General features: G+C 44.5%; 2 protein-coding genes across 3 annotated transcripts; one reads left to right on the forward strand and one right to left on the reverse strand.

The window, feature by feature from the left end:
• Positions 1 to 1,448: 1,448 nt before the first annotated feature.
• On the forward strand, positions 1,449 to 15,458 carry LOC128198392 (blastoderm-specific protein 25D). 2 transcript variants are annotated; one of them, XM_052883681.1, is made up of 6 exons: positions 1,449 to 1,816; positions 8,669 to 10,093; positions 11,016 to 11,236; positions 11,666 to 11,778; positions 12,001 to 12,356; positions 12,661 to 15,458. In XM_052883681.1, the coding sequence occupies exons 1-6, from the start codon at positions 1,766 to 1,768 to the stop codon at positions 12,718 to 12,720; spliced, it is 2,226 nt and encodes a 741-aa protein (XP_052739641.1). In that variant the 5' UTR covers positions 1,449 to 1,765; the 3' UTR covers positions 12,721 to 15,458. The 2 variants fall into 2 exon arrangements, with proteins under 2 accessions (XP_052739641.1, XP_052739640.1); XM_052883680.1 differs by lacking the exon at positions 1,449 to 1,816 and having other exon boundaries at positions 8,290 to 10,093.
• LOC112043680 (chitinase-3-like protein 1) lies at positions 1,812 to 3,630 on the reverse strand. Its single transcript, XM_024079198.2, has one exon. The coding sequence runs from the start codon at positions 3,215 to 3,217 to the stop codon at positions 1,922 to 1,924; it is 1,296 nt and encodes a 431-aa protein (XP_023934966.1). The 5' UTR covers positions 3,218 to 3,630; the 3' UTR covers positions 1,812 to 1,921.
• Positions 15,459 to 15,957: the final 499 nt, after the last annotated feature.

Genomic DNA, 15,957 nt, shown 5'->3' on the forward strand with positions numbered 1-15,957 from the left:
CGGCGAAAACGATTACAACAATGAAACATCGATTCTGTAGCAACAGTTTTTATAAACGCATTAGATCATAGATTTTTGATCTTTGCCAGAGGGGTAACGGTTAGCGAACCACGTCCAGTTATTAATGGTCTAAGATTTGGACCCATAGAAAAAAAATATGTGGCAGTTTTATAAATAAGTAAAAACCCGCCAAGAACTATCGAGCCATGCGCAGAGTAGGTTCTGTAGGGTTCCGTAATTAAACTAGCACTTCAAACCCGGAACTACGGACTACGGACGTTAACGCACTCGGACACTCGAAAATTGCATAGAAATTATAATTGTTCTGGTTCCTACCCGACATGCAAAGTGAGGATGATTTGTTTATCGATTAACCAATGGGTGTGTATCGTTAGCGGTATTTTTGAGCATTACTTAAGGGATTAAAATGCTAACTTAATCTACGGAACCCTACACTGCGCGTGGCACAACACGCACTTGGCCGGTTTTTTCAAGTTGGTCGACTATAACTCTATATGACAATTACTACAGTTATAGTTTACCTTCTAATTTGATTATATACTTACATATATCCTGATTGTTGTACATTCACAACCTTTTAGCTGGTAGAAGGGCCACCCTTGACTAACAAATATTTCACAAACGGATCCCTAAATTGAAAAATAGTGGTAGAAGATCATTTAAAGACCTATCGAACGATACCCCACATAAATTAGTTTTCTAGTAATAATAGTCTCTGCGCTAAACCGCGGACGGACGGACAGACTGTCAGACCAAATGTACTCTATGAGTCAGACGGACATGGCGAAACTATAAGGTTTCCTGGTGTACTACGGAACCCTACAAAAGTACTTATTCTATATCATAGAGCGCTGTATCATACCTTAATATGTCGTTTATGGTAATGCATCACCCACCGCCAGCGTGGATGAGGAAAGACACGCGGCGACGAGGCGGAACCTTGAATTTACCAAAACTGCACAAACCACCTCCCACGCTGGCACTGGCGAGCGCGCTAAAACCTTCGATATTATGCAGAACAGAAATATATAGAAATACCTACTTGCTCAGAAATCATTCAACAGGTTTCTATGAGGTTTTCTAATATTAATAGCTTAACTGTAGGTATACTGTACTGCCATCCCCCATGTCTGAAGGGTCCCCGACACTGGCGCCGGCGGACGGGGAGCGGTGGGCTCGGTGTTCACAGTGAAACACTTTACTGAACAACGCAGAGTTTATTCTACTGCAACAACAGGCAGTGCTACATATAAATAACAATATAGTCACAGCCTTCACAGAACTAATTAGCTTATGTTATTTACCTAAGTTATACTAAATCACTGTGATTTAGACAAAATAATTTTTAGAGTTCTCAGACTTATACGTAACACAACATGGTGTCAGCTAACAAACCATAGAGATAAAATATAAATATGTTACGTTATGTACATGTAACTGTCAATATTGACTATTTTTAATTACTATGTATGTTTAATTACTAAGTGAATACGATCTGCCAGAGCATGGCCGGAGCGGCGGCGAGCGGCGCCGGTCGAGTGGAAACTCCCACTTAAACATACGGTTTCTTGCATTTTTTGTAATTGTAAAAGTACGGTAATGAAGTCGACGCGTGTGGCTCGCTGCGCCCGCGCACGGCCCAGTGCTCCGCGCGCGCGCCCGCCACTCCGACCTGCCCGCGGCGCGTGGGCGCCCACGATGCCGGCCGCGCGCGCCCAGAGTCCGCCCGCAGCCAGAGGCGACCATGAAATCCTGCACCATGTATAAGATCACCTACGTCAGCCGAAAAAAGAAGGTAAACTATAGTGTTGATTGTTTTTGATTTCTTTTTGCCAAGTGTTTGATTTCTTTTTACAAACTTCTAAGACTTCCTGGCTTCTCTCTTTTGCGTTTTCAGATATTATGTGCCATCTAGGGCATTCTTGACGCTTTGAGCTAAGGGAAACTTTCCCATCCCCGTCAGCCCACGGCACACTCCGTCATAGTCGTCTGCGTTCAGGGAATATATCATGGCGCCTCTCAGATTGTTGCTTCTTATGTATTTGGCCTTCTCCACCACACTCTCGGGGTCGTCATACGAGACCCACTCAGAGTGCCTGTAGAAGTATGGCACCTTAGCATCTTTTTCCACTTTAACAGTAGAGTCATTTTTAAATTTATTTATATACTCACACACATCTGGATAGTTGACAAAACCAAGTTCACCGAGACTCCCAAAGCTGAGTGCAGGACTGCCCACTTTAGTGTTCTCGCTGTTGACCAAAGTGAAGGTGTGGCCATACGTAGGAATTCCGACAACAATCTTGCGGGGGTCGAGGCCCTTGCTCTGGTACATCTGCACCGTGTAGTCAATGTTGAGCGTGGCCCAGTACAGCTGCTCGCTCGCGCGCGCGAACAGCGGCGCGTTGAGCCCCGTGAGTGGCGTCAGCGGGCTGAACGCGTGGAAGTCGTACGTCATGAGGTTGACATAGTCCACGTACAGGTTTAGCTGGTCCACGTCGTAGGCGGCGTCCACGATGATCTGCGGCGCCGCCGTCGCCACCGTCAGCAGGTAGTCGCGCCTCTCCCTCTCGTACTCCTTCCTGATCTCTCTCAGCAACTGGGAGAAGTGCTGTCTCTCCCGTTTGCCCTGACCTCTCCGATACTCGACGGCGGGAAATTCCCAGTCCAGATCGATGCCATCCAAGGACAGATTCCGCAGCGTGTATTTGACGGACTTTATGAAAGTCTTCCGACAGGTGTGATTGAACACCATCTCTGAGAACCCGGCGTGAGCGCCAGCGCCACCCACCGACAGCAGCACTTTCAAATTGGGATTGCTCTGTTTCAATTTGACAACATCTGCAATGACTCGCCGCTGGTAATCCTCGAGGTGAATCTGTTTATCTCTAATCTGAGCGAATGCGACATTGATGTGCGTGCAGAGGTGCGGGTGGATGTCCGCCGGCCGCAGCGCGCGCGCGGCGCTCGGCTCCGGCGCGCCGTAGTAGCACACCACCACCGGGCCCGCGGTGCCGCCCGACAGCGCGGTGCCGCCCTGCAGCGCGGCGCCACCCAGCAGCAGCAGCAGCAGCGCGAGTGCGCCCGCTGCTGCTTTGTAGCTCAAAATACGCTCAGTGTTCCGTTCGGCGGTGCCCCGTAGGTTCAAAGGATACTCATAGTTGTTCTTTTTTATAGAGATCGATTTAAAAACCATTGCGTACTTTATTTGGATTTATACACATTTATTAGAAATACAAAGACTTTAACGTAGATACATACGTTGCAAGAATAATAAACATTAAATTTATACGTTGTAATCGAGGCTCGAGCACTAGGTACGCGGTACGCGGTACGCACTATTATATTGTTTTTCTTTGTTACTTTATTCACAGAAAACATATGCTTTAGGTTTTATAAATCAATTTTATCTGTAATAGGGGCCTACCTGTAGAATCTTGTAAATTGAACAAGGTCAACTCAAGTAAGGTAAGCAAGGTAGGTATAATCAAATTTCTAAATCTAATCTAATATTTAATGACTAGGTAATTGTAAAATTGACCTCTGAAATATGTAAATAATAATATCACACACGGCAGATAAGAAATTAAGCACAAAAATATTTTGCTTTTGGGTAAAATTGGTTAATGTCAAATGTCAATGTCAATTGTCAAAATATACTTTTTTTTGGTTCAATAGTCAATAGAGTTCTACAATTTTAGAGCCCCCGCTCACTTAAAATACTTTTAGTTGGGCGACTAAATCAGCCGAGTATAGTACAGGCATAACATAGATTTACGATACGTTAAAGCGACCTAAGACGCACATATTCACCAACTAAATCGTCCAACAAATAAATTGGACACCGATCGTACAGAGTCGTGATTCACTTTCGATTATTGGTAGTGGCACCAAAAGATGAACGTTTTAAAGCGTTTTGGTCTTAGACCATTAATAACTGGACGCGGTTCGCACCCAAATTCACCAACAAAAAAGTCTGTCATTTTTTGAGGGGGACGAGGTAAACTCACACATCGAAAACATTTAACACCATTAAGTATATTCTGTGTCCATACACTACACACAACTATAAATTTGACTCGCAATACACACACGCGTAATTTTTACACACACTAACAAACACATTGTGCACAGTAAAAATATATACAAGCAGTTGAAATTTTTTACTGTGCACAATGTGTTTGTCAAGTTTGTATTTCCATTTAGTTTTGTGATTGTAAATATACTTTTTTTATGTAAACAAATAAAATATTTTGTAAATTGTAGTAAAATATAAAATGCGTGTTGTTTTTTGATTGGTAGATTTAAATAAGGCTGATACTAATCAATGACCTTGAAGATTAGGTCGTATTCATATGTTTATTTTGGTGATGCCATCTAGGTATTACCTCCACACTACGTGACCAAATATTAAAAAACCGGTCAAGTGCGTGTCGGGCCACGCGCAGTATAGGGTTCCATAGATTATGTTAGCCCTTTAATCCCTTATGTTTTTCTCAATTTCAAAGTCTTTATTATTCCTTACATTATTACATTAAACAAGTTTTTCAATTAATAAGAGTAACAGTTTTAATTTTTTTTCTGTGTTAGTACATTGTTAGTGTATCTGTTTTAAGTTTAGTATGTTAGTGAGTTAGTCTTATTTCTAATTAATAAAATCTATTTAACTAGTAAGTTGAAATTGAAATTGAGGTATAGCTCGCGTTTCGACCTCTAGTATGAAGTCAAACTACTGCTTGCATATTTACTGTGACATTGCTTAGACTATCCACAGATTAAATACATAGAATATTCGATTACTGATCGATGTTTGGCTGTTTCGTCAAAAGAATCGATTATTTTTATAAATTGTTTTTATTAAAAATTTGATAAAATTAAGGTTTAAATACTTTCAAATGAAACGTTACTCCATCTTTTACTAAACTACAAGTTTTTGGCCGTTTTTATGCCATTTAACCGGCATTTTTAGGGAGCTCCTTACACGACGAAAACGATTACAACAATGAAACATCGATTCTGTAGCAACAGTTTTTATAAACGCATTAGATCATAGATTTTTGATCTTTGCCAGAGGGGTAACGGTTAGCGAACCACGTCCAGTTATTAATGGTCTAAGGTTTTGGTCAACGTTGAATGCATGTAAAACAAATATTTCATGACAAAGAAGTTTGTTGAGATTAATATAATTATGATTCCATATAAAATCAAGCAAGATTTGACTAAATTAAATGAAAAAGTCCTATTTTGCGATAAGTAATTTGTTTGCCAAATTTTAGAATTAACCATATTGAACACTGTTAACTATTTTTAAATGTTAGCTTTCTGTATTCTCCGATGTATGGCCGATTATAGAACAGGTATAGCGATGTATGATAGCCCGCATATTGTTCAACTAAATCATGCACAAATTAAAAAGTCGTCCAACTATCGGCCAACTAAAAATTATCAGTGAGTGGCCACCCTAAACTGAACACCACGGTCTTTTCCATAGAGTAGAATGTTTAAAATAGAGTCATCACTCTAGACAACCAAACGAACAAAGAAAGTAGCGCCCCCTGGCGATCTGTGGCGTAACTAACTTTTAGCCATATTTATCTATACCTTTCGGTACTTTATGATGAGTAACTATAGCAGGCCTGGCTCACTCCGTGTTTTAGCGCAAACGTACAGGTACATGGTCGCATCACCCCGGGGCGACTGAAACAGGCGAGTGTCGCCGCTCGGATCGGACGCTTTAACACACGCTGCGCGCTCGCCCGTTCGTTATCATTCGTCGTTTGAAATATTATTAACCAAAAAAAAAAATAATGGGAAAAAAATATTGTTGTGCATTTGGCTGTCTAAATAATAATAAGGATCGGAGATGCCTAGAGGGCGGTAATCTTTTTGTTTAACAGCCACACTAAAGATTTTTTGTAATGGTATTTTTTTATTTTTATTATTTACAAGTTAGCCCTTGACTACAATCTCACCTGATGGTAAGTGATGATGCAGTCTAAGATGGAAGCGGGCTAACTTGTTAGGAGGAGGATGAAAATCCACACCCCTTTTGGTTTCTACAAGGCATCGTACCGGAACGCTAAATCGCTTGGCGGTACGTCTTTGCCGGTAGGGTGGTAACTAGCCACGGCCGAAGCCTCCCACCAGCCATGTATGCTTTTCCTTGACATCATCCATCGTTTCATTTCATGCAGCATTGTCCGAAACTCAGAATACAGAAAACCACCAGAAGGAGTGATAGCGCAAAGAAGTGAAGCCATTTAAACTACACATTTTACGATTACTCACTCTGTGTTTGTCGTGTTGTTTGACGTGCTATATAGGTGACAAATTTAATTAAATTAAGCCGTCTTGTGCTATTCCTTCGTGTAAAAATGCCGTTGGTAAAAAAAAGAAACTGAATAGGATCACATTTCACGTGTAAGTAGCACAAATAAATTCTTATGTTAAAATAATGAATAATTTTTACGTGAATTTAGTTGTCATAGAAACCGATGACTTCATTTTGTAAGTGTTGCCAATGTAATTGTTTTGATTTTCCCTACTTTTAATTTCAATTCAAGGATTTATTATTTATGTAAAATATTAATCAACTAAATAGGTAGGCATAGGTTCCGGCAATTAAGTTGAAATAAAATTGTGGTAATCAGCGCAGATAAAGAAAGTGTAAAATAATCTTAAAGCTTTAAAATTTTACAAATAACAATGGCGTGCTATATTATAATAAGTTCGTTCGTTCTTGTCTGTTTGTGTGTTTGTTTGCACATTTGTTTGTTTTCGTGTGTTTGTTTGGTCTTTTGTTTGTTTGTGTACCTACTTGTTTGCTTGTTTGTTTGAGCAAGAGGATTAAATAAAATATTTTTATCTTCAAAACACATTCTTAAAAGATATTAAACCAATTAAATGGCCTTATTTATACTTGAATTTTAAGAGACATAAAAATTAGAGAAATTAGACGAGATAATAATAACTGTGCACGCGATTGAAATACATATTTATAATAATAATATTATATAATTATATGGAATATATAAAATTATTATTGTAAATATGTATTTCTTTTGATTGTTAGTTGATAAGTTTTATAATAACCGTCTTATTATATCTATTATTTATTTGTCCTTGTCTTAAATTTAACAGCCTCATGTACTAGCAACATTACGCGGGTGAGAATTGCGACGAGTGCAGGCTGTTGTGTACAATTTTTGGACACACTGCGCACTATAGAATGACATCTAAACGTGGCTTCTGGTGGTTTTCTGTATTCTGAGGTCCGAAATATAGATTTCTTTAAAAATTAATATTAGAATAACTTGACTTCAATAAAATGTCATTCAATTTTTAAACTTTTTCAATTTTAATTTGTAAACAATAATGTTTAGAAAACCTCTTTTGAAAATCAAAAAATCTTTTTTTATTTTATTTTGCAATATTTAAAATAGAAATTGTTAAATTTAAGAACTGCGTTTGTAAATGTAAATGACAATATATTTATTTGATATGAATTTAAATGATATTAACTGAAGACATGGCTGTACCTTTGCCTTTTACCCATGGGAAAAAATATAGAAAAAAAATGTAAATGTCAATTGACATATGACAGATGACTCAAAACTACGAAATAAAAACATGATGATGCAGTTAGTTACAAAGTTTTTGTCATTAACCCATTTATTCGTATTTCGTTGCATAAATACTCAATTCGTTTCCTGTGCTTTTTACCTGTGCATTTCAGTTGGACATTGACTGACCTGCTTTTTATTGTTAACCCGCGCTTTATCCAAAGGACTTTGATTTTCTTTTCGTTTTTTCTCGTGACGATTTCACTATCGAAAGATAAAATATGTTGTGTTTACTTTAGTTAAACGCGTAAATAAAATGTTTTTAACAACTGCTTATACATTATTACAATAAAAGTTAAAAATGATTAAGTAATGTTTTTTTATTTTTGGTTTGATATAAGTTTTATACACACTTACATTTATTTGCATAAAATTATTTTGAATATCAATTAAAGAGGAATACAATTTATTTCAAATTATTATCATTTAATTCCTTTAAATCGGAAATAAAAGTAAAAATTATGGGTAGGTAACATAAATGCTTTAACTAGATACTCAGATAGGTATATATGGCTCAATAGTAGTTACGCCACAAATCACCAGGGGGCGCTACTTTCTTTCGTTTGATTGTCCAGAGTGATGACTCTATACCTTGTAAACATTCTACTCTATGCTGAACACGCTGTTGTCATCAGTCAGTGTGACATTTTTGATATTTTGACATTCTTATTTTGACATTTCATTCATTCACATTCACAATACCAATCTGTGATTGCCGTGCAGCTTTTGCTTTTTTATTTTTTGATGACTGTGATATCGTGCAAGTGTGCAAGTGGTGCAAACTGCAAGATCAAATAAGATTCGAGTCGATTTTCATTTAATTAAACAAAACATGTGATCGTACCGGCGACTACCCTGAGCTCGATGTACATAGCTCACGGCGGTAGCGAGCGAGTCGAGACATGGCCAGCGCGCCCCCGAACACGTACGAGCAACAGCTGTACAGTGTGTTCAAGACCTTCGACGTAGCCAACGAGGAGGCGCTCGACCGGCGCGCCGTGCTACAGCTGTGCGACACCTTGCAGCTCGAGGAGCGCGGCGCTGCGCTCGTCGACACGCTGTTCGAGCGCCGCGCCGAGCGCGTCACCTTCGCGCAGTTCCGCGGCGGCCTGCTGGCGCTGCTGGACCCCGCGGCGCCCGCCGCGCTGCCCCCCGCCGGGCCCGCCGCCGAGCACAGCGACGACGACTCGTCCGGCCGCGAGGTGGCCCCCAAGTTCGTGTTCGGCTCTAAGAAGTACGGGCGCCGCTCGCGGCCGCAGCGCGCGACCGACGGCGCCCCCCGGCCCCGCGGCGCATCCGAGCCGCGCCTCGACAGCCGCTCCCGCCGGCTCGCGCGCGCCGAGCGCAGCTCCTCCGCCGCAGACGGTCGCGACGACGACGCGCCCGCGCTCGACCACGAGCGGCCGCTGGACCGAGCGCGCGCGCTCGAGCTGTGCCGCGACCTGCGCCTGGCCGGCGTGGACCGCGCCCTCGTCGAGCGCATCTTCGACGCGTCGCCCGGTGAGATGTCGGCGGGCGAGTTCTTCGAGCGGCTCGACGCGGCGCTCGCCGGCTCCATCGCCGCGCTCGACGATGCGGGCGCGGCCGACGCCGTGCTGGCGGCCGCCGCGGTGGCCGAGGCGTGGGAGCGCGCCGGCGTGCACCGCCCGCGCCGCCTGCTCGCCGACCTGGGCTTCGCCGGCGCCGCGCTGCGGCCGCGTGACCTGGAGCGCGCGGTGGACGACGAGCTGCGCGCGCTGGGCGCCGAAGGGCCGCCGGACGCGCGCGCGCTTCTGCTGCAGGCTGCGCATGCGTTGGCGCGCCTGCGTCTCGAGGCGGCCGCGCGCCAGCTGAGCGCCGCCCGCGCCGAGCGCGACAAGTTGCGCGACGACCTGAGCGAGGCCGACCGGCGCGCGCGCTTGCTCGCGCAGGACGTGGACGACAACCACGCACGCATCGAGGCCGAGCTGCGCGCGGGCCTGCGACAGGTGGAGGCGCGCCACGCGGACGCCGCTCGCCCCGCGGCCGCGGACGCCGCCGCCGAGCGCGATCGTGCGGCGGAGCTGCGCCGGCGGCTGGACGAGGAGATGGCGCGGCGCGCGGAGGTCGAGGCGCGAGCGCGCGCGGAGAGCGGCGCGCTGCGCGAGCGGGTGGCGCAGTTGCAGGAGCGTGCGCAGACGCTGGAGGAGGGGGCGGCGGCGGCGGCGCGCGAGGCGGCTCGTGCGGCCGAGGAGGCGGCGGGCGCGGCGCGGCGGCTGGCGGCGCAGGAGGAGCGCGCGCGCGCGGCCGACGCGGCGGCGGAGGCGCGGCTGCGGGAGGCGCGCGAGGAGGCGCAGCGGCTGCGCGACCGCAACGACGAGCTGGTGGCAGCGCTGGAGGCGAGCGCCGGCCGCGCCGCCGCCGCCTGTGAGCGCGCGCCCACGTGGCGCGAGGAGGTGTCCCTGCACGCGCCCCCGTCAGGAACGAGCGAGGTGACTGATACGCTGCATATATTCATATTAATCTCTGTACTCTGTCTCAAAATACATCAAAATCACTTAAACGGTTTTCTTATGATTTACTCTTTCACTTATTGTTTAAAAGCTTGAACTGTTTTAAAAAATTCTATTGAAACATCTTCTAGTTTTTTTTTTTCATCATTATCATGATATATCATGTAAGATTTTATGAAAATAATATAATTTTAATTACAACAGTGTTTTATATTTGTAATAATCAGCCGCTGTAGTGTGAGTTTTATCATAAAAAAATATTTGCTAACAAGAAAACTAATTGAGTTTATATACAATAACAAGTAGATTTAGAGAAAATCTGGTTTTTCTAAACTCCTGTATCAAAATTAGTACTGAAAACCACTGTCTGTGTAGCGTCCGGATATAGGATCCACAGACAAGCAAAAATGACGTAATTTTGAAAGTCCTATATCTGGTCGCTTACACAGACAAATGTTTATAGTGTTATTTTTCTATATTAATATTACAAACAAACAAACATACAAACTTTGTTTGTATGTTTGTTTGTTTGTTTGTTTGATTGTAATGAATAGGCTCAAAAACTACTGGACCGATTTGTAAAATTCTTTCACCATTCGAAAGCTACATTATCCACAAGTAATATAGGCTAAATTTTATTTTGGAAAAAAATGGGGTTCCGTAAGATATTTGGGTTTTGTCGGACACAAGGTGTAAAAAATCAACCAGAAAAGTAGGCTAGGGGTAAGGTAGGGGTATGGTAGGGGTAGGGTAGGGGTAGGATAGGTAGGATAGGGGTAGTTGAAAGTTTACATCGAAGTCGCGGGCGTCGGCTAGTTTAAAATAAAAAATTAATTGATATATCTTTTTAAATTATTATTTACAATCAAGATATAACTGATATATATAATATCTGTTACAGACTGCCGTGTCGTCGTCGCTAGCCAAAGGAGACGAGCTCTCTCTGAGCGCGACAATACTAACGATTCTCGATAGCGAAGAGTCGCCTGTGCCGGCCAACAGCGCGTGTCCGCGGTGCGCCGCCGTGCGCGCCGCCGCCGCCGCCGCCGCCGCCCCCGCCGCCGGCTGCTCGGACGCGGACGAGGCGGACCACGACAAACGCAACATGGAAAGTGTTATCAAGTAAGCAGAGTCCACTTAAAATAGGTTATTTAGATTAGGATATAGGACATTTAGGGCTCAGCCATAACTCGAGCGATGGTTGAGATTATTCCAATATTCATCATCAACATGGTGCATCTGTCTGTACCCCACTTTGACACTGCAAGGTGAGAATGAGCAATTCACTGACATAGCTCAGCGAGTCGAGAAGCTGAAGTAGCAATGGACATAGTTCAAAGAGCCGATGGACGTTGTGGCTCCAAGGTGCTGGAATGGCGACCCGCACTCAAAGGAACCAGGTGGACTGACGACACAAAGCGAGTCGCAGTGATTCGCTGGATACAGGCTCAGGATTAGATAAAGTCCTCAAAACCCGTCAAAAGTGGTTTAGTACTTTAGTTTAATAAAATGGTTAAAATTAAATTTACGAGTTTTAACTTCTATACTCAGAGAGCTGGAGGCGAGCCTGGAGCAGATGAGGGCGGAGTACGAGCGCTGCGAGGAGTACTGGCTGGCCAAGCTGGACGAGGAGCGCGAGCTGCTCGCCGAGGAGCAGCGCGCCGGTGCGTCCTGTCACATTTCTGTACTCAGAGAGCTGCAGGCGAGCCTGGAGCAGATGAGAGCAAACACGTTACTGGCGCACGAGTCTCCTGTGCCACTTCGCTCGACCTCGAGCTGCTGCCGGCCCAGGAGCCGCGCGCAGTCTCGACACGTGCGAGCAGCTCGTGCTGCACGTGCCATGTCATAGTGACGTCCAACATAAGTTCGTATCGCTGTGTGCGCAGGCGACGAGCGGCTGGCGGAGCTGGTGGCCAAGATCGCGGAGTACGAGCGGCAGTTCGCGCGCGCGCCCGCGCTGCCCACCATCGACGAGAGCGCGGCGCTGGAGCGGCAGGTGGCCGACCTGGAGCTGGAGTTCGGCCGCTGGCGCGCGCAGGCCGACGAGCAGCGCGCGCGCGCCGACGCCGAGCTGGCGCGCGCGCGGCGCGAGCTGGACGCGGCGCGCGCGCGGGCCCCCGCCCCCGCCGCCTGCGTGTGCGCCGGGCGCGGGCCGGGCCAGCTGCGCGCGCGCGCCGCGCGGGCCGAGCGCGCCGCGCAGCGCCTGCACGCGCGCCTCGCCGCCGCCGACCTGCTGGTGAAGGTGAGCGACGCCGGCAGAACTATTCTGAGAAGGCACGTGTGCTCTTCGTCACAATGATTGAACACAAATTAATTTGCAGAGATCTAAACGGCCGTGATGGTAAAACGCATATCATCAAATTCATGGATGATTTGGGTTTGGAGAGTTAAACACTGAGTAAATGTATTTGAGGTCCCCTGATCCAGCAGATCACCTGATCCTCTTTATTTGTTGTTGAATGGCACAATCGGCAACATTGGAACGAATTCTGCGCGTTTGTAAACTTGGTGTACAGCCAATCACAATGTGGACATTGTGCTCGCAGGACCTGTACATCGAGAACTGCCGCCTGGCGCACCTGCCGCCGCACCCGCGCTTGCCCTGACCGCGGCGCCGGCGCGCACCCCGCGCACCCGGCGCACCCGGCGCACCCGGCGCACCCGGCGCACCCGCCGGCCGCCGCTCGTACGAGTTGAATGTTTATTGCAATAAATAAATATCGTAAACTTGTAGTCGGCCACCGTGCGCCGCCGGCACTGTGTTACTCGTATGTTAGGCGTTACATATTATCTGTGTAGTTGTGAAGCGGCCGCCTGTACGCATGTGCCACTGTCCACACACACGTGTTGTATAGAAGTGGTGACCGGCGTGCGCTGAGCAGAACGAATAATATAATTATGTACATTCGATTCCATAGTTTATTTAAGTCAGCTGAAAGCTGTTCATATGTATTATATTGTAGTAGACGCGTACATCGTGTACGGACGCGCTCAGGTGGACCAAGTGCCTTCATTGTACAGGGTGTCCCGTAATTAATGGATCAAACGCAAATAGTCGATACACCATTGAATTATCTAAAATCAAATTTGAAAAAATCTCTCCGATGACCAAGCTATATTTTTTTTTCAGATATTCAATTATTTTTATATTGAATCAGTTTTTCAATGCTGTAGCTGTTGCAATTGATATTTTAAATATCTGATTTTTGTAAAACATTACGGACTGAGTTACTTTGACACTATTTCTATAAAAAAATTTGTTTTGTAGAAAAAGCTTTTAGTGCAATATTTATTTTTCTTTCATGAAGATGAGTTGAGAAAAATGTATAAAACTGAAGTGTACGACCAAGTCGATACAAATGACTGTATTAGTAAATTTAGGCAAGTAGGCAGATATTGTAATACATTTTGAAGAAAAAAGAATGTTCACACTGAAAATTATTCTTGTATCATATTCAGCACCTCTATGCATTTTCATCAACAATTGTGTAAGTACAAAGAGTAGCCACAAGTTACGCACCAATTTACAAACCTTTATCGAGGTTTGTAAATTGGTGCGTAACTTGTTGTGTTGTTCATGCAAGTTTTCAAAATGATGGTAAACTTCAATTCCATATATTTTTTTAAAGGACAATTATTTCCAATCGGGCCTGTAACATAAATCAGATTCTTGAAATATTAATTTCATTCAATAAACTGAAAGTAAGTAACGTAAGAAAAGTATCTTGGTCACCCTAGGGATTTTTTAAAATTTTGGAAAACTAGACAAATTAGTTTTAGATAATGAGTTGGTGTATTATACCATTTGCGTTTTGTTCATTAATTACTGGACATCTGTATACTAATAATATTGTATGATGTGAATTGTACACATGTCACTACGTGTACACTGTACACATGTCACTGTACGTGTACACTGTACACACAGGGACCGCGTCGCGCCTCGCGCGTTACCTTGACACTAAAACATCCCTAGTGAAGTATGAACGCGTTTCACATGCGCAATGGTTTATAGTGGTTCCGTGTAAATAAACTATTGCAGCTGCTGTGAAAAGCATTTTAGTTTATAGTTGAGTTTGTAGCAAACGAAAGCCGTGCTACAAACTTCATGCCGTTTAGGTAAATCTTTTCGCTTCGCCGCTCAACGGCTCGAAATCCGCAATTACTACTTATTGTAGAAATTTATACTATTTTGTGTTGTTGCCTACATAATATGTAGAATCGTGTCACTCTGCGTCTCTGACAGGTGGCCGATGTAACATGTGAGAGAGAGAGAAACCATTAGAAACGCAATCTCTGAGCGTCCGGACTGTAGACACGGAGTGCCCTCGTCTCAGATGTCACAGTTACTATTATTATAGGTACAAGTTAAAGAATATAGTTGTAGAGGAGTCCGCTGTAAAACACATCCACCGACATAACGCTCCCCCTCCCCCTCCGCGTGCTACCCACATGTGCACCCCGACACTTGTGCAGTTCTTCACAGTGTTGCTGTGTACAGCTTCAATATAGCTGCCATTGCAAAAGAATATCACATTATAGGTATGTAACCAACCAGCTATATAGTCAAAAAGTAATCAGCTGAAATGTGATGGAATTCGCGTCAGCCAGTCACATAAAGATGTGAAAAATAAAAGGTATATCAAATAATGATGAAATAGTAGATTGTTTAGGGCCCGAACCGTAAGGCGAGGGCGTTAAATAGAAACAAGAGTTATAATTGTCTTTGCACCGCGTGTTGCACTCTACTTTTCACTTACGAGAAAATAAAATAATTATAAATAAATAAATATTGTTATTGTTTCACTTTCAATACAGATTTATTGTTAAAAATCATTACAGTATATTTTTTTACTGTTATTACCTTTTCTTCCATCTTTAAACTAGGGTCATCATTCTGTTCAGTTGCTGTTCTCTAGCTCAGTTAGTTGTAGTTGACTCGGCGCCGATCCGGTCGCCGGCGCGCCACCGAATCGGCGCCGATATGTAAATGTTAACATATTAACCATTATATTCTGCATAAGCAGGTTTATTATACTCGCCGCCGGGCCACTGGCAGCTAATCGTGCGAGTGTGTCGCTCGTGCGACGCGGCTGTGGCCCTCCGGTAATCGTTTGCAGCGATCGTCCGCCGACGCCGCGCCGTGCCAGCGACTCGCCACCAAGTCAGGTGGAAGCTTAAAGCCAGACAAAGGAAAAATATCAAAATGTGTTTACCTATATTTAATATATTTATCATCACCTACATTCCTAAGTCTGGAAGCGTTTGTGACTCGATCGCGCGTGGTCGTCTTGTGATTCAGATGCACGGACAATGTAAGTAAATTAAATAAATGTTGATCAAATCGTTGAGTTTTATTGTTTGTGTCTGCCGCCTCTCCCTCGGTGTCGCCGATACCTATACTCTGGTCATAATAAACTTGAGCATAAACATGTGACGAGCCCAGCATAGAGCCCAATATCGCTACGAACATGTTGAGAATTCTAGCGCTCTCTCTCCATCAGCACCTCTATGTCGTGCCTACTAAAAATGTATGGTCGCACCGAGAATCTCAAAGAAAACCCAAATTTGACTTATGATTAGATTTAATATTAGAAACTACAGCTAAGTCACAACACAAGTGCCTGTTTACTCCAAAGTTGGGAGTAAAAGTGTTAAAATAATTATTGCATATTGTGAAAGAGTAGGTGTCGCTCATACAAAGGAATGCGGCCGAACAATGGGTGCAATCTTGCACTTTTGGCCAGGGCTGCCTCACGTACTCGCTGCAGGGTTGCCTCGCTGGGGGTTGATCAGGGTCAAACCTTGTTCTGACTTCAGGGACTACAATTTCTGTTGGTGCT

This window comes from Bicyclus anynana, chromosome 9 (genome assembly GCF_947172395.1).
Source record: "Bicyclus anynana chromosome 9, ilBicAnyn1.1, whole genome shotgun sequence".
In the NCBI taxonomy this organism is placed as follows: Eukaryota; Metazoa; Arthropoda; class Insecta; order Lepidoptera; family Nymphalidae; genus Bicyclus; species Bicyclus anynana.